Source organism: Mus musculus, chromosome 11 (assembly GCF_000001635.26).
Source record: "Mus musculus strain C57BL/6J chromosome 11, GRCm38.p6 C57BL/6J".
Taxonomy (NCBI): domain Eukaryota; kingdom Metazoa; phylum Chordata; class Mammalia; order Rodentia; family Muridae; genus Mus; species Mus musculus.
In genome coordinates this window covers 50,921,490-50,944,081 of record NC_000077.6, presented here as the reverse complement: position 1 = coordinate 50,944,081, position 22,592 = coordinate 50,921,490, and the positions used below count along the sequence as shown (strand labels likewise).

General features: G+C 45.3%; 1 protein-coding gene and 1 long non-coding RNA gene across 4 annotated transcripts; both read left to right on the top strand.

Moving 5' to 3' along the window:
• Positions 1 to 356: 356 nt before the first annotated feature.
• On the top strand, positions 357 to 2,382 carry 4933414I15Rik (RIKEN cDNA 4933414I15 gene). 2 transcript variants are annotated; one of them, NR_168570.1, is made up of 2 exons: positions 357 to 480; positions 1,330 to 2,382. It is a non-coding gene; the product is annotated as an RIKEN cDNA 4933414I15 gene (long non-coding RNA). The 2 variants fall into 2 exon arrangements; NR_168569.1 differs by having other exon boundaries at positions 357 to 621.
• A 10,038-nt stretch (positions 2,383 to 12,420) lies between these two features.
• Positions 12,421 to 22,296, top strand: Zfp354b (zinc finger protein 354B). Of its 2 annotated transcripts, none has more exons than XM_030246044.1 (5): positions 12,421 to 12,577; positions 13,097 to 13,181; positions 14,579 to 14,705; positions 15,423 to 15,518; positions 16,060 to 20,229. In XM_030246044.1, the coding sequence occupies exons 2-5, from the start codon at positions 13,149 to 13,151 to the stop codon at positions 16,131 to 16,133; spliced, it is 330 nt and encodes a 109-aa protein (XP_030101904.1). In that variant the 5' UTR covers positions 12,421 to 12,577; positions 13,097 to 13,148; the 3' UTR covers positions 16,134 to 20,229. The 2 variants fall into 2 exon arrangements, with proteins under 2 accessions (XP_030101904.1, NP_038772.1); NM_013744.3 differs by lacking the exon at positions 16,060 to 20,229 and adding an exon at positions 20,242 to 22,296 and having other exon boundaries at positions 12,447 to 12,577.
• The last annotated feature ends 296 nt before the right edge of the window (positions 22,297 to 22,592 follow it).

Genomic DNA, 22,592 nt, shown 5'->3' with positions numbered 1-22,592 from the left:
AGTTCACACCCAAGTCCCTTTTCTTCCAGTGTAAGACACCCTGAATTAAATGTTTCTCCGCTTTTTACTATTCAGCTCTGTCTTTGATGAAGCTATTGCACATGCTGGACCAGCAACACTCTACAGTTCCACACCGGGCTCTAAAATAGCGCATCTTAGAAAGGCACTTCGTTTTCGTTGCGGCAGATGAAGAAAATGGGCGCGCGGGGGTGGGGGGTAGGGGTGGGAGTAGACTCTGCCCTACCTGGGTCAAATGGGGCAGAAAAAATTGCACAGGGTTTTGCAGCTGTTCTCGGGGCTTCCGGGGAGTCCGTTAACGGCTACCTCTCTAACAGGCCCTGAGAACCCTGAGGGTCAGAGCTGCGTTGGCGTTGATGGCTCCTGTGGCTTTGCCTCGCAACCGTGGGCATCAAGGAAGGGGTGTGACCAGATCTTCCACCTGGATGACTCCCCCCGCCAATGGTTCTAACACCACAGCAGGTCTGCCGGACATTTACCTGCCTGGAATTTTTAAAGTTTTTGAAGTATCCATCTGAGGTTTATTTTCTCTGGGAATAGTTGATTTTAAAAATCATAAAAGAAAGGAGGAAAAATACCAGCCAGAGGCTGTCACCAGACTAGGTATGCAAGGCGATTTTTCGCAGAAGAGAGCTCTGAGGTGGAAGACTTCAGGGAGAGGCACTGTCTGAAGGCACAGGAGGACAGGGAAGGCTTGAACCCACAACCCTTAAGTCTCTTGACAGGGACAGGTTTTTTTTTTCTATTTTTTATTTTTATTTTTATTTCTGATAGTCTGATTTACCCTTTCAACTTTTCTTGAGGACTGCAGATAGCACAAGGTTAATTTCCAGAAGAAGCCAGAGTTCTCTTGGGTCCAGGGATACAGAGACCTCAGGGATGTTTGTTCATGGGCTTCTTTTTATAAAGGAGGTGCTGCTGCTGTTGCAAGCAATCACAGGACTCTGGAATTAGACTCCTGGGATCCCGGCTAGCGCCGGCAGTGCCGAGTGTCCTCTAGCAATAAAAGTGTCTTCTGTGACTCTAACCAAGCTGTGTGCCCTTCACTTTATACTGTGGGGTTTCCTGGACATGTATCGATGTACCGGGGCCAATCGGTCTTCCTCCATAAAAACACAGAAATGACCCACAAAGCCTAACTGCGGAAGAGAATGCAGGGCCGTTTTATTTTTTTTAAGGAATGCTTGACTTTCTGGAAACCTACAGAACTGGGCAGGAAAAAACCCTTTTCTCCTGTAATAGGAGTTGGGGGTGGGGGGAGGCAGACTGGAAATGTGCCTCCTCAATTCTTCCTTCCTCTCGGTGTTCCAGGGAAGTGATGCGACTGCTGTGAGGTCCCACCCTGTGGCTATAACCTGCAGCGCCCTCAATCACGTTCCGGACTTTTTTAGGCTTCTCACACTACCTTCCCATCCCGTGTTCCAGAGACCTGAAAGCAAGTCAGCGACAGTGTCTCTCCCATCTGTCCACTGGATGCTGGCCAGTGAAACCAGACTGATGGCACCTCGTCTATCTGCCCTCTCACCCTCGCTTTGGACCAGGACTGATCTGGAGAGCTCTGTGAGGGCGCTGCCTTGGGTCCCCGAGGATAGAGACAGAGCACCTCCTCCCCGCTCCCATGTATGCAAAACCCACAATTTGTCTCCAGAGTCACCTGTGAAAGTCTATGCCACCAGATTCCCTCTATCTTAGCTGGTGCCCCAAACTTAGATTGGGAGTTCATGAGCGCATGAACCAAGGCACTGCTATTAACTACAACCAAAGGCTTGGAGGCAAGGGCAGGAAAGAAGAAGTAGTCTGGAAAGACGTCGTCAAACAACCGAAATGATGGAGAGTCCGCCCTTGCAGTTCATAAGGCACTGCCCTGAAGACAAGAAAACCAAAGCACAGACCTTCTGGTCCTCGGGCTCCCAGACAGGAGAGGCATCCTGACTGCTGGGGCCCCACTCCCTTTGGCTTATATTTGGATGTTGTGGGGCGGCCTCCCTGCAGAATCTTCATCGCCCTTCAGACTCTTCCTTCCAGGCTCCTTCCACCCATGTCACAGAGGGAAAAAGTCAAAACACAGAATCACTCCCCCCTCGCTGCTGTGTACCACATGAAGCCACCCAGGCTCACAGGAAGCCAACTTCATCTGCCCTCTGGTTTATGACCTTGCTGAGCTTCCACGGCAAAGTCATGTGGATCATCACTTCTCAACCTTCCTTCCCAAGCAGAAACAGAGACTCTGGATTCTCTAGCCCAAAGCCAATGAGCTACTTCCTCAGTAAGCGAATGGTCACAGACTGCATCTCACTCCCTCCGTACGGTGGAAGATGTCTCTTAAGTTCATTTAGATTCTCAAATATACGGCGCTTAATTCAAGGAGCGGGGGAATGCCTCTGTCATGCAGTTTATTTTTAAAGACGTGCATGTGTGCAGGCGTGCCCATGTGCATACGTTGCATGCATATCCATGTGCGGGAGGGCACACACGTGCACAGGCAGAGAGACTAGAAGAGGGTGTTGGGTGTCCTCTGCCACTTTCTGCCTATTCTTCGGAGGCAGAGCAAGTCACAGCGATCCTCTGAGTGGCACACTCAGTGGGGTTTGAGACCTGCAGGGGTACACGGCTTATTGTGCAGATGCTGAAATAACCTAAAAATCTAGTCCTTGTGACTGGCATCGAGTGTTCTTAGCTACCGAGGCATCTCTCCAGCCCTGTTTTTTCCCCATTTGGAGAAAGGGTTTTATGTCTAGCCTCAGACCAGCTGGGGGATGAGACTCCTGTCTTCTCCTTCCAAGTGCTCAGGTGACAGGTTTGTGTCACCACACCCAGTTTATACAGTACTAGGTACTGACCCAAGGGCTCTGTTCATGTTACCAAGCTACACCCCAAACCTTGCCATATGGTTTTTACTGGCTCTGTGGGCCTTGTCCATACAGCCAAATACCAGGTAGTAGGAGTTTCCTACTCAACCCTAACCAACCAATGAAGTTATTTATTTTGGGAATAACCTACATGGTCAGATTTTTTCTTACTTAAATGTTGAAAATTGGCCTCCATGTCTCTGTAAGACACAGGAAAATGCCACAGCTAACACGATACAACAGAGCCACCTAGGAAAAGAGATCCTCAGCTGAAGACTTTCCCTGATTGGACTAGCCTGTGACCATGTCTGTGAGGCATTTTCTTATTCATTGGTGTGGGATTGTCCATCCCACTGTGGGTGGCACCATCCCTAATAAAGTTGTCTAAGAAAGTGATCTTGGGCTGTAGCAGAATGGGGGCAGGGGACTCCTACTTTGAATTCCTGTCTTGGCTTTCCTTTATTATTGACTATGTCTATAAAGGCAAACCAAACCTTTCCTGCCAAATGCTTATTCTGGTCAGTGTTTTTACTACAGCAACAAGAAACCAAACCAGGGCAAATGGTCTTATATTGCCCAATGCCAGGCTATATACCAGTCCCCCGATGGTGTGTAACAGGCCTTCAGGGAACTATTAGCTTCCTTGAGTTTCCAAGGTTTCAGGAGCCCTCCACAGGATCTAAGAGGCTCTCTGCAGAACTAGTTAATGACAGGACCCTGGTTATTAGCTTCTCTGTCACCTGGACACAGCCTAGAGGCATCCTGAAGGATTGCCCAGTTCAGTCTCCCCTGAGGCCATACCGTGAAAGATGGTCTTTATTGGTGATTGATGTGGGATGGCCCAACCCATTGTTGGCTGCACCAACATTAGTCTGATGGGCCTAGGCGACATAAGATGAGCATGAGCCAGTGAGTGATAGGAATGTAGCCTGAGGCTAGCACAGGGATATCTGGAGCGCAGAAGGTATAGTGTTTTCTAACCTGACAAGCCAGGGTGTTTGCAGGTAACATTCAGAGCTCTTCTTTCTAGTCCAGGAGCAAGGGGAGGGTATGCCAACTATCCAAGATCCCAGGAAGCAAAGAGCCTGACCTACAGAAAGTAGTAGGACAACACTGCCCTCTTGTGGTCACGATGTAGAACTGCACCAGCGGACACTAAAGCACTTCCTTAGACATTTATTGAGATGTCTTAACTATAGACCATACAACCAGACGAATGGCAAATATCCTACATTCAACTAGATGTGACTAACATAAAAACATCTTGACATAATTATCATTGCTCTGAAGGGAACAATCGCATTGTAGAAGCAGCGACTCATGTTCAAAGACTCTTGAGGAAAGAGTCAGATAGACCTGGACACTCTAACAGAGCTCTGATCCGAACACCTGGGATAGGACAGCCCAATTCTTATCACATCAAAACCTCTATTGTGGGGCTGGCGAGATGGCTCAGAGGATAAGAGCGCTGACTGCTCTTCCGAAGGTCCCCGAGTTCAAAACCCAGCAACCACATGGTGGCTCACGACCACCCTTAATGAGATCTGACGCCCTCTTCTGGTGTGTCTGAAGACAGCAACAGTGTACTTATCTATAATAATAAATCTCCTTTTAAAAATAAATCTCTATTGTGTGACTTTTCATGGAGAGGTATGTGTATTCACCCAATATAACAAAACAAAGAAACGATTCTCCCGAAGTCTGACTAAGCAAGCCAGTGAGTTTACTGGGGTTTCTTATCGGACGGAGCATAAGAAAGGGGTTTCTCCAGCTGGAGTATGGGTAACTCAAAGGCAAATGAGTCAATGAAAAGTCCACCTTGGTTCAGCTGATGCCTCGTGAAACTGGCACGGTGGGGGCTTTCTGTACAATTTACAATCACCTCTCCCCATCAGCTGTCCACTGCTTTTATAACTTTGGAGAAGGCACCTGTGAACCCTTCAACCTTAAGCTCCCTATGCTTCGGAAGTTTCCTTTGTTTCCCACATCTTATGAACCTGCCGCCTCCCTCTGAAGGAAGAACACAACATTGTAACCTTTACTCCCGCCTCCAACTTCCCAAGCTTTGAAGGAGACGAGAGGTCTGCTTATTTTCCTGCAACTATAACTGAGCTTTGGACCACTGTGGCGCATCCATAACTTGGAACATGAATGGGTTATGAGTTTCTGCAATATACCACCCGTGACGAAAGGCTTCCCTCCACGACTGAGGTTGACAATCGTAACCAATACGAGCATAAACACAAATATTCAGAAGGCAAATCGACAGGTATATCCCGTCCACTAAACAAAATAGCAGCTGCTTCGCCCAGTGTGGCCTATGACAACCTCCTCCGTGGGCTTTGCGTTATGGTATCAGAAGTGAGTGAGCTTCTAGGGAATGGGCCCCGAATCCAAACAGAAAGCAGTTAGGTGCGCCAACAACAGTAATGCCATGACTTCATGAGCAGGCGATTTCTGCCTGGCGAGTTGGCAGTGCAATAAGCAGAGCAGGACCACCCATGACAATTCTTCCCGAGGACCTTGCACAATGTCTTCTACAGCTGTAAAAGTCACCCAGCAGGAAGGAAACGTTCTACTTAATCTCAGCCTGATTTCTCAACGTCCTGAAACCAAAGCATATAGTGTCTTTGGTAATAGAGGTTTGGCACGCAACCACCAATAATGGTAATAGGCTTTATAGCTATGGCCAAGAGATTATAAAGGAGTATTAAGGGGATGGTGGCACATGTCTTTAATTCTCACACTCTTGAGGAATAAAATAAGCAGGTCTCTGAGTTTGATACTGGCCTGGACTCCATAGTAAGTTCCAATCCAGTCAGGGTTACATAGTAAGACTCTGTCTCTTTAAATGAAAAAAAAAATGTACGGAAGTAACTGAGTCCTGACATCAGGATCTTCATTCAACAATTGCTGTTCAAGATGCTTTTCCAAATTTATAAAGCCATCAAAGGTTAGCATAATATATGCATATATATGTATATATATATGTGTGTGTGTGTGTATATATATATATATATATATATATATATATATATATATATATTCTTGCAGAAGATGGGTAAGATCCTGGAAGGCCCCAGCACTGTCCATTCTAAGCAGTCACAATTGTTCTTATCTCTGGGGTGGGGTGGAGGTGCGTTAGCAAGGGCCAACACACCATGGTGGGACCACATTGTGTCTTTTGTTTCATAAAAAGGGCAACATTGTGTACAGTGAGATGGTTGGAGGGCAATAGTCTAGCCTTCTATAATACACTGACATTTCCTGAAGCCATTCAATGTTCATTCAGTGTCATCCTGGGGTCGGCTGCTGCTCTTGTGGGGCCATTGCACATCTTCCCATCTCTGAGACTCTGTGAGGAGCTTGCACTGCTCTGCCCAAGTGAGGCCAAAGTAGGCAAAGCTTTCCTAGTTTGCTTTCTATCACTGGTAAACATGATGACCAAGAGCAACTTGGGGAGGAAAGAGTTTGTCTTACACATCCTGACCAGAGCCAAGGACAAAGCCCAGAGGCAGGAACTGAAGCAGAGACTGGAGGAACTCTGCTCACCCTCCTTGCTCCACCCAGCTTGTTCAGCCTGCTTCTTATACAACCCAGGACCACCTGCCAGGGGTGGCACTGCTCACAGAGGGCCAGCCCAGCCACATCACCAACCAAGAAAAAGCCCCAAGGCTCGTCTACAGGCCAGTCTGATGAGGCATTGTCTCTACTGAATTTCCCTCTTTCTAGATGACCCTAGTTTGTGTCAAGTTGAAAAACAAAAATAAAACAAAACAATAACGGGAACAAGGGCCATGTCATTGCCTGTCATGACTGCCTCATGGTCTCCTGTTGTGATAGGTTCCAGACCCTTGCCTTTCTATCAACTGTACTGTCTGGGAAAAGGCCTTGGACCAAATGACAATTCCCTGCTCCCATCCCCCATATAATGTAGCATACTACACTAGTACACCGTATATCATCAGGTCCTAAGTGTACACTGCACACTCTAAGACAGTGGTTCTCAGCCTTCCTATGGTTGTGACCCTTTAACACAGTTCCTCATGCTGTGACCCCCAACCATAACATTATTTTCATCGCTACTTTGCAACTGTAATTTTGCTGCTGTTATGAATTAAACAGTGTCCTTCCTGACCCAGTGAACTGGACACCAAACACCACTTCTCTTGGGGCCTTACCTCAGCACACCTGCCCTTCCATGGTCTTCCAGTCCCTGATACCCATGGGTATTTCAGCAGGTGATGACCAGTTCCTCTCATGTCCCATGTAAACCAGTCCATGGGGACCCGATTTCCCTTGTATTGCCTCCACTTATTCGGGCTTTGTCTTGGGGAGGGGGGATGGGTAGTGTAACATCGCTCAGATTTCCCACCCAAGGCAATTCCTAAGCTTTGTTAGTGTTACAGAAAAGTTAAAGCTAAAATCCATTACTTCAAGACTAATTAAAGTGTCCTTCTGGGTGCTCAACAACCAAAGCTTGGAGGCTTAAACAAATGAGCATAAAGAAATTTTAAAAATAATTTTTAAACACTCATTTTTTCCCTTGCCCTCTAAGCCACCTGTCCTTTTGATCAGAGAGTCCATAGAGATTCAAGAGGATGAGTTGTAGCCAGTGTACCACCTGCAAAGAAGAGGAGCATCATCAGAGGCGGAAACATTCCCTATGCTCCAATGGAAGCCATGGGACCAGAAAAATCCTGACTGTCATATGGCACAGTGGTAGAGTTAAAAATTAAAGGAGCCATGGGGCAAGCTATAAGTTCCTAAAAGTAACACCCAAAAACCCTGGAGTGGTTAATTCCTTAAATTAATTCCTTAAATTCTTTAAAGATTACTTTTTTGCCACCTAGATGGTTTTAAGGACCCAGTGGTAAAGTATAACAACAACAACAACAACAACAACAACAACGACAAGACATCGCATTAGAAGACAAAACTCTACCAGGTCTTGGTAAATTGTTCAAATAGACCCAGAGTAACCAGGAACCTTGGTACTCCTTTAGCTCCATAAAGACATCCAAGCAATCAGCTTCATATAAGTTATTTATTTTTTAAATTATGTCCACATGTTGGAGTGCAGGTGCCCACGGGGTTCATAGAAGGTTATTGAAACCCCTGGGGCTGGAGTTACACTGGCTGTGAGCTACCATATGAGCCCTGGGAACTGAACTCAGGCCCTCCACAAGAGCACCAAGCATCCTTAACTACGGAGCCTTCTTTCCAGCCTGTATTTCAGCCTCTTTAAAAGAGAATTTATCAGATCTTATCAAGTACACTGACAGGTGTCAAACTCCAAAAGAATAAATAAAAAAATAAAAATCTGCTAATCTTGCTTATTTCTGCAGACCATATTTGCTGGAAAGCACCAAAGCCCCTGGGAGATTGCTTTTGAAGCAGTGAATCAGTCAAGAGCCTACACTTTCTCTGCAAATGGAACCCTGAAGTATGAGTGCTCTGCCCCAAATGGGATGTGTATGTCACCCCTCCTCCCAAGGCTCGGAGGACATCTGGGGAGAGCCAGAGCTATGGTAAGGATGGCTGTGAGACAGTGTCTTCTGGAGTGGACACAGCTGAGGGAATCAGAGTGGCTGTGGCTGCCTGCACAAGTCCCACCTGAGATCAGGCCCGTCAGCATTGCAGCATGGACGGGAGAGGTTTGTGAGGCTTCAAGCCTAGCTGAGAGCTATCTGCAGTTTATGGCCTCTCCTAGGTTGCCATGCCCCAGTGGATCGACCTACACAGAGGCACACAGGGCCAGCACTCACTCGACTCAGTGGGCTATAGAGAAGAAGATGTGAAGGTGTGAGGGGATCTCGGAGAAGTCGGAAGAAGAGGAGGAAACTGGTTATCATCAAACTATATCATATACATATATGAAGTTTTCAAAGAATAGGCGAATAAGAAGAAAGAAACTCAGGGACCACCAGTATCAGAAAGGTACACTTACAGACTGTTGGAGCTCTAGAGTTTAGAAGTATCCAAAAATGCCAGGTAGCTCCTGTGTAGTTTAGATTTTTAAAATCTTAATTTTAATAAGGCTTTTTAAAAATGCTTTAACTTCCCTTCTAGCCCACCACCCACCAGAGGTAGTGGGAAAGAAAGGTTATTAGGTTATGGGAAAAGCGGACTTGTTTAGAAATTGGTCATTAGAGCAAATCTAATCTGTGTTGTCAGGAAATCAGCAGTTTAGTTCATAGAAATCAGTAGCAGCTCGATCCACTCACAAACAGTTCATGAATATACTAGTAGTCCAGTTTAGTAGTGTTGGGATAGCAAACATGAATCAGCAGTGGTGGCATGACCCAGCAGAAACAGCCAGGTCTCTGTGAAATCAGCAAGAGTCAGCAGGAGGAACCAGGACCACTAGGGACACCAGGAGTTCTTTGCCATGCATCTCTTCATGATGTGAAAATCAGTGACGATGAAGATGTGCAACCAATGAAACATTGTAAAGCTAGTTATGCAAGTAAGTCCCTGCCTCTGTCCGTTGAGTCTTATATATCTCCCTCTAAACATTACATGCCCTCTATAGGTCTCGTCTCACCATGTGTCTCATCTCAGTAAAACTCTGCATGAGCCTGTACCAGCTAACATCATTCTGTCAATCGGCCTGAGTCCGTGGAAACAGCAAGATGCCGCCAGAACATCACCAAAAGTCTTTTGGTGTGCTTTTCTCTATGTTGTCATTATAAATGGAGCTCAGCTATGCAGTGTAAGGTGAACCAATATTTGTGTGTGGTTAGTGAAGAATCTTTCATCAGGTATCTTTTTACATGTTTGCTTTAGTAAAACTTCCTTTCCTTTTTTTTGTTCGTTTTTTTTGTTTGTTTGTTTGTTTTTTTTGTGTTTTTTTTTCGAGACAGGGTTTCTCTGTATAGCCCTGGCTATCCTGGAACTCACTTTGTAGACCAGGCTGGCCTTGAACTCAGAAATCCACCTGTCTCTGCCTCCCGAGTGCTGGGATTAAAGGTGTGTGCCACCATGCCCGGCGTAAAACTTCCTTTCACCTGTGTCCACTTTAGTGAAACATTCCTTCATGCATCTGTTTTAGCAAAACATTCTTTTACTTGTATCTGCTTCAGGAAAATACCTTTTTTTTAAAGATTTATTTATTGATTATATGTAAGTACACTGTAGCTGTCTTTAGACACTCCAGAAGAGGGAGTCAGATCTCGTTACGGATGGTTGTGAGCCACCATGTGGTTGCTGGGATTTGAACTCTGGACCTTCGGAAGAGCAGTCGGGTGCTCTTACTCACTGAGCCATCTCACCAACCCAGGAAAATACCTTTTGACATAGCTGACTTTTTAAAGAAAGCAGAAGTTGCCGGGCAGTGGTGGTGCACGCCTTTAATCCCAGCACTTGGGAGGCAGAGGCAGGTGGATTTCTGAGTTCGAGGCCAGCCTGGTCTACAGAGTGAGTTCCAGGACAGCCAGGGCTACAACAGAGAACCCTGTCTCGAAAAAAAAAAGAAAAAAAGAAAAAGAAAAGAAAGAAAAAAAGAAAAGAAACCTGGATGACAGAGTTCAGAGGGCACATCTGGAGGATTACCAGAACTCAGAAGAAAACTGGGAGAATATTGGAGAATCGAAGGCAATTAAAATAATAATAGGGAGAACTCAAGAGTCAGTGATGAGAAGACCCCAGGAATTAGTCTTAGTGATGAGAAGACCCCAGGAATTAGTCTTGTGATGAGAAGACCCCATGAATTAGTCTTAGTGATGAGAAGACCCCAGGAATTAGTCTTGAGCAACACCAGCATTTTATAAGCCGAGAAAGGGGCTCATCAGGAAGACAGTTCTGCCGCAGGAGAATTAGGAAATTCCTGTCACTGTAATGAATGCTTACAGTATTGGGTTAACGGTAGCTACAGAGAGTAGGAGCTAAGACTACTCATTCACGCCAGTGCCATGAGACCAAAACAAGAACAAGTATCTCAGAAGGTAATGGGAGGCAGAAACAGAAACTACACCTTGCAGAACTGTGAGTTCTGTTTGCAGTTAAGACAGTCAAGAAGTTCCTGGTTGTCCTGTGTTAAGTCTTTACAGGGCAAGGCTTCTCATAGTTATTAAGAAGTTTATGTTTGTCTTGTGTTAAATCCTAGTTAGTAAGTTTCTGTTTGTCCCTAGTTAAGTCCTTGTTAAATAATGTTTCTATTTGTAATTAAGAGTAACTTTGTGTTTCTTAGATCTGATGTGAACTGCTTGCAATTCCATTCAATATGTATCCTTGCCTCTGTTCCTCCCTTTTTCATTGTATCCTTTTAACTCTGGCCCCTGTGAACACCTTATCCTGTAAGAGATAAGGCTCAGCAATGGCCTGGGTGACGGGGGAGGGGTGGTGGTACCCTCCCCCACCCTGTCCCTTACCATCTGAGGTAGCACCTGGAGGGCATGAGAGTAGGAGAGCCGGTCCTGCCCTGTCACTGACTGCAGCACTCTGGAGAGCAGGCCCTACAGCTCATCTGGGCAACTCAGTGAAGATGCCCTGATGACAAAGGTGCTGGTGAGCTGACCCAAAGGCATGGGAGTAGGAGAGGTGATTCTGCCTTCTGCTGACTGTGGCATTGGGTGGCCTTGCTGAACAGTACTGGAGAGTTTACCCTGGTGATTCAGATAAGGGGCAGCCATTGAGCTCATCAACTCAGCTGCCACCCAGGCCCAGATCCAGGGCTCTGGTTGTCCCTTCCTAAAATCTGTATCATGTGTGAATTGTTGGGGCACATGAAAGGGCCAGTCCTGCCGATCCAAAGCTGTTACAGGATCTTTAACACACAGGGTGACAACAGGATAATTGGGAGGAGTCTCAGTGAGGGTCCAATATTGATGGTGTCATAGAAGCCAGAGATCTTGAACCAGATCAATGACTCATTACAACAAACATTTGCAAATGAAGATATGTGGACAGAGGGATGTACTGTATTGTGTGTCACACTGGCATACTATGGCTTCCACAATCATATTTTCTATGCTTTGGAGTGTGTGTGTGTGTGTGTGTGTGTGTGTGTGTGTGTGTTGTACATTGTACTCAGACCAGAGGTTAATATCAGGCGTCTTCATCTATCATTTTCCATTCATTCATTCATTCATTCATGTATTCATTTATTCATTCATTTTTATTTTAAATCCCAGAGTGCCAGGTTTCAGCTAGCCTTTCTTTTGCATTTTCCTGTAACACCCTCTGAGTCTAAATCAATATATAATTATTTCCACAGCTCACTGTCTACACTTTATCCTACTAAAAACCACTGCTTACCAAGTGAGGTCCCTTTTGTTCTTTGATTTATTTCAAAAGGCTTACAACATGATGTTAATACGTAACTGCCAGTCTGTTTCTGGCCGCTGTGGGCTGGCCTTACCCCATCCACACAAATGGAATTAAAATGCATACCACATCTAAGACTTCACAGAGCTAGTGACCCGGGGCCTTTTGGGAGTTTGGGGAGGGGGGGCTCTCCACCGCAGCTGCGCACCAAAGCGGTCAACTTTATATCCCAGAATCCTTGAGTCCCGAGGTAAACTACATTTCCCAGAGGCCTCTGCATCAGCTATCCTCATTATTCCCCCCTCCAGCCCCGCCCCCTGTGAGATCTATCAGGCCGCCGGGTGTCTGTGGCTCGATTCTCTGCCCTGATCTAGCTCCCCAGTCTGAGTCTCCAAGCGTGGCAGCTGCGAGCCTTCATGAGGCGTGGCGGGAGCAGGGGGGAGGTGAGCGGCCAGGCTGGAGGACACGGAGGCCTGTGGCGACTTCAGCGTGGGCCGCCATGAGTCACTGGTCCCCTTTCTGGAGTTTTCTCTGGGGATGTGGAAATTGATCCCTTGACAGCAGCAGAGCAGTTGGGTGGGCTGCACGTGGAGTGGGCCCGTGGTCAGATCTAAACGGGTGAAAAACGTTTGTGTTCCCACTGTGGCTGCACTCTGGCCTCAGTGCACTCTGATCTGAAGGGGGTTGGCACTGCCAACTGAGCTGGGGTGAACAGCATAGGGTGATGCCTGACTCGCGGAGGCATAGTGAGTCTCCTCGGTGACATGGAGTCCAGTGTCGCCTGAGTCTTGTTTCTGAAAATCTAGAGACCAGAAGAGTGGTGACCTGTCAATTCTCTGCCGCCCGCCCCCAGCTCCCGCTTTCCGTTCTGGAAGCAGAAGCGCCAGGCTCAGCTGGTGGAACGCATTCGGAGATGCGGCTTCTGAGGGGTGCGAAGCAATCTTTCTTTCTTCTTCCCTCAGATCGCATTTTTGGACACTGTACCCATCTTTGAGAAAAGCCCAGAAAGTGAGCATGGCTCCAGAGCAAAGGGAAGGGAAGTCTCAGGTGAGCGCATTGCCGTCTCAGTTCATGGCAGGAGTATTTTATATGGTTTTGGTTTTCCTTCCAGACTGAGGCTCTCCGCCCAGTAGACCCTTCACCAGGACTTGGTGCTCTTGGAGGAGCTGGTTGTCTAGGAAGCACACTGCACGCTCGCTCACAGTATATTGCGTTGCTGTTAGCTGATCCCGGTCTGTTGTGCTTACTACATTGACAGCGACATGCAGATGTCCGTTATCACTAGGGACACAGCTGGCGGAAGTCCTTTCTGGTCTGCTTCCCTCATGTTTATTTTTCTCAGCCCTCACCTGGATTGCCCATCTATTTCTTTTTGCCCTTAAGAATGCTTGCGGCGCTCCTCCATCCCGTGGTTCCCCTCCTATACTCTGTAGATCCTAGGTTTGGATTGTACCATTCTTGTGAAAACAACTACTCTTGACCTGCCATTTGGAGGAGCGGGAATATAGAGCTGCCCCCATCGAGGTGAGCTGCTGCGTGGACAGGGGAAAGCCATACTGCAGGGGACACAGTGTCAGGAGCCTCACTCTGAGAGCAAGGAGACGACTTATCAAGAAGCCATGAAGAGGGTTTCCTGGGATATTTGACAGAAAATTAGAAAGCACAGTGGGAGGCTCAAGACCGTTGATTTTTACCCTACCCCCTCTGTTACCATCTGTGGGCCTTAAATCAGTAAGTCTAACTTCTGTGTCTCAGTTCCCTTACCAATAAAATAAAAATAACAGCATCCCCTTGTAGGATTCTTGTTCTGGAGTGAGGACCGAAGCAGGAGATGGTGTGTGGGTCTTACCAGACCAGCTACACAGCTTTTTTTTTTTTTTTTTTTTTTACATTGTTGAAATGATTTCTACACATGCCTGTGTGCTGATTAGATCGGAAAGTCTTTAAGGCAAAGATTATCGTTTGTATTCTCTCCATAGTAAGTTATTTTTCCTACAGGCACTGCATGCATGTGAAAACGCAGAGTAAGGAATCTTGCTGGACATGGTGGTGCAGGGTTTTAATCCCAGTACCAGGGAGGCAGAGGCAGGTAGATCTCTGTGAGGTTGGGGCTAGTCTGGTCCACCATACCAAGTTCCAGGCCACTCAGAGCTTCATAGATTGTCTCAAAAACCAAGAACCCAAGAGACCTTTTGCCAGAAGAACTTCTAATTACCATGATGTACTTGCGCTATTGGCCATAATCCCTGTACAGAAAGCCAGGATCTGACTCACTGCTGTTGTTTGCGTGTCTGTCACCGGTTGAATTGATGACTAAATGGTAGATGACCTAGCCTCTTCAGAACCCTCAGTGACATCATTTCACGATGGCCTGTCCACCTTCCACACTGTCACCTCCCTCGTGCTGTATGAGGCTGCTGAGATGGAACGGCTTTCCCTCACAGGTGTCGGTGACGTTTGAAGACGTGGCCGTGCTCTTTACCCGGGATGAGTGGAAGAAGCTGGTTCCCTCTCAGAGAAGCCTGTACCGTGAGGTGATGCTGGAGAACTACAGCAACCTGGCCTCGCTGGGTAAGAGAGTGCCCTGTGGGCAGAGACTCACAATCGAGACCTCAGTGCCTTCTTCCCCGAATGAAGACTGTGGTCATTAAAACACTCTAGCTGAGGTTTGCTGTCCGGCTGCACAAACCAGATCTCTAGTAAACATTGAAACTTTTTTTCCACTTCCAGGTGTCTAAATGCCCCAAATAGGAGAACATAGGGGGTTGATACTCATACTGTTCCCCGCTGTCTGCAACTTGACAGTAGAAATTCCTCCAGTGTTGACGCAGCAGTATTCATGTTACATTTATTCTGTGTTGCCTGTAAACAAAGTCTTCCCTCAGCCCCCCTCTCCTGTTTCCTGCCTTTCCCACTTCTTTTTCCAGTCAAATGCTGTGCACACTATTCTAGAAAAGAAATCAAATGGTTTCTTCACTTTAAACAGTCTTCTTGACACGTAATCCTCTTCACAGTTACTGTCTGTATTTATTCTATCTGCACACCCGACAGCCCTTTTCTAGAATGCTAAAGCTGCCCGTTTATAGAATTTCCATAATGTGCAATTAGTTCTCCCAGTTCTCTCCTGTGAGCCACTTGGCCTCTGCCTGACACATCCTGTCACGTGACAATGAACAGCTTAAGTACCCAGTAGAAGTGTAGCTGGGTTCCCCCGCGCATCTAATGCTTGTCCACTTTAAAACAAGACCAAGTCTTTTTAGTGTTATTGCTACTTTTGTTTGCGATTAGGATTCCCATTTACCAAACCAAAGATGATCTCCGTGTTGCAACAAGGAGAAGAACCCTGGAAATCAGAGAAAGAAAGTCATGGATGCTCCCCTCTTGGTAAGTGGGTGGGCCTGAAATACCCCAGAATCGCTGCAAAATAAGAACAGAGGGGTAGCCTCGGTGCCTGGAGACCGAGCTGTGCCAGCAAGTTGCTTTTCAGTGACAGGAATCCTAGGGGGAGGACCAAGGGATGACAGGAATCCTAGGGGGAGGACCAAGGGATGAGAAGATAAAGGAGATAGGAAGGCTGGGGTCAGGAATGTCTTATTCCAAGCAAGTTTATTAGGAAATACGGCATCTTATGTGTACCGTCTGTGGGGAAAATGGGACAGAGGGAGCAGACAGCTATGACACAGTGAGATGGAGTCAGCGGGAAGCTAATTGAGCAATTTGCACAAGGGGAATGCAGGGTATCTTAAGAAGGTCACAGATTGAGTGCACAGCGACCTTGGGGCTGAGAACCACAGCCCCCTTGGGGTTAGAAGAACTGGCTTCTCCATATCTGAAGCTGATGCTCTGCCAAAGCCCGGACCCCAGGCCGTTACCGGCTCTGCCAAGCACTTCAGATAAGGGACTGTGTTCCTTTTCCATACATCAGGGTCTCCAGAAAGCCTTAGACTGGACTGTCCCTCAACAAGAGACCTCTTCAGGTACCTGATCCTCATGGAATGATGGGAAAGGAAAATCCCAGGCTCCCAGCCCCTAGCTTCCCCTCCTGTCTATGGTCCCTTTTGTTTCTGAGGAGAGCTGCCTTTCATGTACAAGAAGTCAGCATATTTAAGGGTATATTGGAAGTAATTTTTTTTCTAGCTGCACAGAATATATATATATATATATGAAATCGAGACAAAGGAAATGAGCTTGGATGGCCTCACTAGATTTTGGTACTGTGCTAAGAGCTTTAGCCTGTAGATAACAGGGATAGCTAAGAAGTTTAAGGAGAATTTTATGATCCTGGATATTTTAGTGGGGACAACAAGGGAAGCCATTGAGAGGGAGACAGTGGGGGGAGGGGAGAAGGAGCTTGAGCAGGAAGAGAGAAAATGCAGAGGTGGGAGAGGAGAGCCAAACGTCTAGATTCTATAGGGAAGAGCTCCTAGGAGAGATATTAGAAAGTTCAGATAAGCCAGCCTTGCCTGGAACAGGCAGGACTGAGGGATGCTGGGAGAACCTGGATATGCAAGCTAAGCACCTCAGCTGCTTGTCCTGGGTCTGAATCCCAACCCTGAGGAGACATAAACATCCAGAGATGGGTCCAGCACTGTCTCCCTGGGAGAGCAGCTTCCTGCCCTTAACAGGAAGGGTTGAGGGCTTAGAGCCTGGAGTGGGGGAACTGGGAGACAGGGCTGAGGTTGGGTCAGGTCAGACACTGAGGATTAAGGAAGAGCTGGAAGGTTGACTATACGTTGTTCTTATAGACCCTGTTCTGATAGACCCTGAATACAAGAGCCCTTCTTTTTCAGTCTAAAGTGACAGTTTCTGATGTAGAGACCCCGGTTGTCTAGCTTTGAAACCTTTGTTTGGAGAAATACAGTAATTCTGTGGAAACTACCAAGGCAACTGTTTTGTAGTGCTGGAGAGCCAGGCCTTGCACTTGCTAGGCAGGTGCTCTACCAGTGAGTTACACTTCCAGCCATATCCTTTCCTCTGAAGGGACCTATTTTCCTGTTTGTCTTCTGCCTTGTGATATTAAAAACAAACAAACAAACAAAAAACCTGTTTTTATTTTTATGTGTTTGGATGTTCTGCCTGCAAAAATGTCTGCGCACCACATGGGCACAGGGCTCACAAAAGCCACAACAGAGTGCTAGTTCCCCAGGGACTGGAGGTTTAGACAGTTGTGAGCTGCCAGGTGAGGCACTAGGTACTGAATCCAGAGCTTCTGAAAGAGCATCCAGCGCTCATAACCACTGAGCCCTCTCTCCAGTCCCCTGCCTTGTCCTTTTTTATTAAAATGTAAACATCCGAATCTTCCACTTCCCAGGGTCTGCTGGGGTGATGGGTGATTTTTCTCTTTAGTTGTTATAAGCGACGAACCTGTCTGGTTTTAAAAATCAAGGCAGAGGCAAGTAAAGGGGGAAGGACACTGTCCCCCTAACGGTTGGGTATCCGCTCCTGCCAGAGGAGATAGGAGTGGTGCCCCGCCTTTGTAGCTGTCCTTCTTGCCTCTTGGCTGTATGGCTGTTGTAGGGATGCTAGCAGGTTGCTCCTTGGAGCTGGCTGCTGCTGAATGAAATGCACTTCAGTTTACCACTCAGGCCTTCCTGTTGATGCTGCACAGGCTCCGGAGTTTTGAAATCTAATGGACAGATTTTACAGGTACACTTGCCATCCAGGGAGGGAAATAAAATCATGGTACTTCACACCATGAGAGATGTCATATTGTCTGACGTTCACGTTTTCTCTTCTACACTTGTTTTACAGTCTGGGCATTCTCTGCCTTCACATGATGCTGAGATTGAGGTCTTGCATGAAGTGAAGACTACATAGTTTAAAGCTGTTTGCTGGGGCAGTCTCTTAGCTAAGTTCTAACTTAGCCTGCCTTCCTGGCCTGGATCCCCGCCATGTGGCTAGCTCTTTACCTCCTGCCCCACTTTAGTCTTCCTTCTGCTTTCTCCCTGCAGGTCTCAATTTTCTTGACTCTGCTTGCATCCCTGCAGCGTCCCCACCTGCCTGGAAGTTCTGCCCCCTTACATGCTGCCCCAGCCATTGGCTGTCAGCTCTTTATTATAACCAATCAGCAGTAAGACAGCATCTGGTCCATCCCTTTGGTTGCCTTAGGCATTGTGGGCTATCTGACCTTCCTCTTTTGGGCAGGTGGGATGGGCAAGCATTTACAAATAGAAAACCTAGAGATAGGACAAGGAAATGACAACACTCAAATTCTGCCAGGACATAGCTCTCTGCCAGTATATAGTAACAATCAAAAATGCAGAGGCACACCTTATTACAATGTGAGGAAAGGTCACCCCAACATAGTCCCAAAGAAAAGAGAATTATCTGGCCTTGGATGTCATCTGCTACTGAGAAATTCTGAGCTATATCCCGAATTTTGTGGCATTTTCAGAACACTGGGTTGTAACATCCAAGAGTAGCATTTTCATTCAAGATGCCTATAAAAATTTACTCATATAGTTTTTCAAATTTTCTGTATTCCTCTTATTCTTTATAACAATACTCTTGTGTGCCAATTCTATATATGCTTCTTCATGAAATCAGTTTTAAGAGATGTGATATCATCAGCAAATACAGGCAGTTTTTCAACTTCTCTAATTTAATTGCCCGACTGCAATAATTAATAGTTCCTTACAGATGGATAGTAGGGAAATGGATATATTGGCTTCATTCTTGATTGCAATGAAATATACCTAATGTCTCTTCATTAACAAAATGATTGGCTTTAGGACTAAAATGTTTGAATTTTATCATGCCGTTGAGGTATTCCTCAAGTCCTGTTTATCTTTATTATCTGTGTGACACAGAGTCTCATTGACTGCTTCTTTAAATACGTATAATGTACTTGTGTACTGTACAATAATATTCTAGCAAATGATGAGCTGCATATACAATGGTGTGCCATGAGATTATAACACGGATAGCCAGTTAAGAGCACTTGTGTCCTGGACACTCACAACACCATGTGATTCACAATTGTCCATAACTCTAGTTCCAGAGACTCTGATGTTCTCTTTTGACCTCTGCAGGTGATTAGTATGCATTTCTGTACATACAGATGCACATACAAGAAGACACACAGAAAGTAAGACACAGAAATCTAACTTTAGAAATGTAAAGCAGCAGAGTGCAAGCTAATTAAAGTGGCCACGTGCTCCTTTAATCCCGGTGCTCAAGAGGCAGAAGCATGTAGATCTGTGAGTGCAAAGCTACCCTGCTCTCCACACTGAATAAATAAAACTTATCAGAATGTACTATCTATGTGTTTGCAGCAATGCTGATGTAAAAAATCCTGTGTTGCTAGAAGTATAAAAGTATAGTATTAGAATTATTACAGTATATAATATTTGATAATAGCAGTGACTTTAGTCACTGTGCTTTGGGTTTGTATTTTAATGCTGTGTATTAAAGTCTGCTTGTCCTCATGGGAAGAAAGCTTAAGGAGGCGCTGTGATGCGGGGGGGCAGCAGCCGCATACCCCTCATGTCTGCCATATCTTTTGATTGCATCAAGACACATAGCCTGTCATATGGGCCGTCTACACCATCTAGATTTGTGTCACATATCCTCTCGGAGGCTTACATGAGAATGACCCGCCACATTTCCCAGAGCACATCCTTGTCATTAAGTGACGTATTGCTGTATCTTGTAATAAGTGCTAGAATAAGAGGAGGGCTGTGGATTGTTAGACTCAGTCAGGAAAAGATGCAACAGAGGAGTTACCTGCACTGCATTGGAAGGCTGGTAAGGATTCTAACATGTAGAAAAGAGAGGTTAATAAATCCAAAATGAAAAAGAATGGCAGAAGCACCATAATTCATGAGTTCCATAGTTCCATACCAGGCTACACTTCCCAGTCTGTGCCTCTCTAACCCTCTCCTGGTTACTCTAGCTCTCACCTCCTTAGGTGAGCTTGTTTATCCTTTTGTTCACTCCAATTGATTGGCACTCATCCAGTATCTTATAAAGTGTTTATTTTCCATTTCTTCTTTCTTGCTAATATCTATAGGCATGTAGTATTTAATTAGGTAACATTAACATTCTTCCTATAAGTTTAGTCTGAGCTAACCACATCTATCACTGGTAATTTTGGTTTTGCTTCCAGGATGTCACGGCAGTCTTCAAACCACAAAATCAACTCAAACTAAAGAGTCATTGTTTCAGGAATTAAAGAGGAAACAACTCAAAAGGGATGAGGCCTGGGACTTCACGTCAGGAAAATCCTGCAGACCTGACAACAGTTTTAGAACACAGGATACAAATGAAAGCTTAGAAATAATTTCAATCAACCATACAAAAATTCTTACTATAGATAAAAGCCGTAAGAATTTTAAATTTGGTCCAAGCGTTGGCCTGAAGTCAATTGGTAAGCAAAAGATTGCAGGAGAAAAAACACAAAGAAATAGCCTCGAGGAAAATTCAACTTTACTTAGTCAACCAAAACTCAAGACAGTAGAGAAACGCTATAAATGTAGTACTTGCGAAAAAGCCTTCATTCACAACTCATCCCTTCGCAAACATCTGAAAAACCATACTGGAGAGAGACTATTTCAGTGTAAAGACTGTTTGAAAGCTTTCAGCCAAAGTTCTGCCCTTATTCAACATCAAAGAACTCACACTGGAGAGAAGCCCTATATATGTAAAGAGTGTGGAAAGGCCTTCAGCCATAGTGCATCCCTCTGCAAGCACCTAAGAACTCATACTTTGGAAAAATCCTATACATGCAAAGAATGTGGAAAATCTTTTAGCAGAAGGTCTGGCCTTTTTTTGCACCAAAAAATCCATGCCCGAGAAAATCCTCATAAATATAACCCAGGAAGGAAGGCATCCACGTCCCTTTCAGGATGCCAGAGAATTCATTCCAGAAAGAAGACCTACTTGTGCAACGAATGTGGCAACACCTTTAAGTCTAGCTCATCCCTTCGTTATCATCAGAGGATCCACACCGGAGAGAAACCTTTCAAGTGCAGTGAGTGTGGTAGGGCCTTCAGTCAGAGTGCATCACTTATTCAGCATGAAAGAATCCACACTGGAGAAAAGCCCTACAGATGCAGTGAGTGCGGGAAAGGCTTCACTTCCATCTCAAGACTCAATAGACACCGAATAATTCATACGGGAGAGAAGTTTTATAATTGCAATGAGTGTGGCAAAGCCTTAAGTTCCCATTCAACTCTTATTATTCACGAAAGAATCCACACTGGAGAGAAACCGTGTAAATGTAAAGTTTGTGGGAAAGCCTTCCGACAAAGTTCAGCTCTGATCCAACATCAGAGAATGCACACTGGAGAAAGACCCTATAAATGCAATGAGTGCGGCAAGACCTTCAGGTGTAACTCATCCCTAAGTAACCATCAGCGAACCCACACTGGAGAGAAGCCGTACCGATGTCAGGAATGCGGGATGTCATTTGGACAAAGTGCAGCTCTTATTCAGCACCGAAGGATTCACACTGGTGAGAAACCCTTTAAATGTAACACGTGCGGGAAGAGTTTTAGACAAAGCTCCTCACTTATTGCCCATCAGAGGATTCACACTGGAGAGAAACCCTATGAGTGCAGTGCTTGTGGCAAGCTCTTCAGCCAGAGATCCTCCCTAACCAATCACTATAGAATTCATATCGAAGAGGACGCCTTGAACATAGATTTGCATGAGTAAACAATGAACCAAAGTTCCTCAGAGAATATATACTTCATATTGACAAGAAGTATAGTGACTATGAGGAAACTCTTATTAATTTAGTCCTATGGGATGTTGAGAATGCAAGAATAAAACTGTGGTCATATAATAATTAACAGAGAAAATTTCATACCTGCCAGTCATTTTTAAGACCAGACACTTAACTGTAGCAGACATTGACAATGGCCATTTATAAGATAACAGAAACACCTTTTTATCTCATCCACATAATATATATGCACTATAGAAACACTAGAAAAATCTGAGTTCAAGAGTGTTGATTTGTCATTAGAAAAAGGAATACCAGCTATTAGCATATTTACTACATGTAGTATTTTAATAGTAAATACTTAAAATATATGCATTTTTAAATCAATGGGCAGAATTAAAGAAAGGAAAACAAAACAAAACAAATAAACTACCTCGTACTGTCTTTTCCTAAGCTACTGTCAAACTGCATGGTTTTTATTAAAGAGAAAGAAAGAGAACTGTCTTTAATTTTGTTCTTCTAATTTCCTAACTTCCCACATTTAATACACATATTCTAATCTTGGGCTGTGAATTATTCTCCTTCATTGAGTTGAAACATTAACTATGAAGCCATGTCCTGAGTAGTTACCCTTGGCCAATATAAACTTACTTCATCCATGCACCATCAGAATTGGAACACATACTGGATGTAATGATGCATGCCTATATATAACCTAACATTTAGGAGGCCAGGAAGACAACTGCATAGATAACATCTAGGTATTTAACAAGTATAATTAATAGTAATAG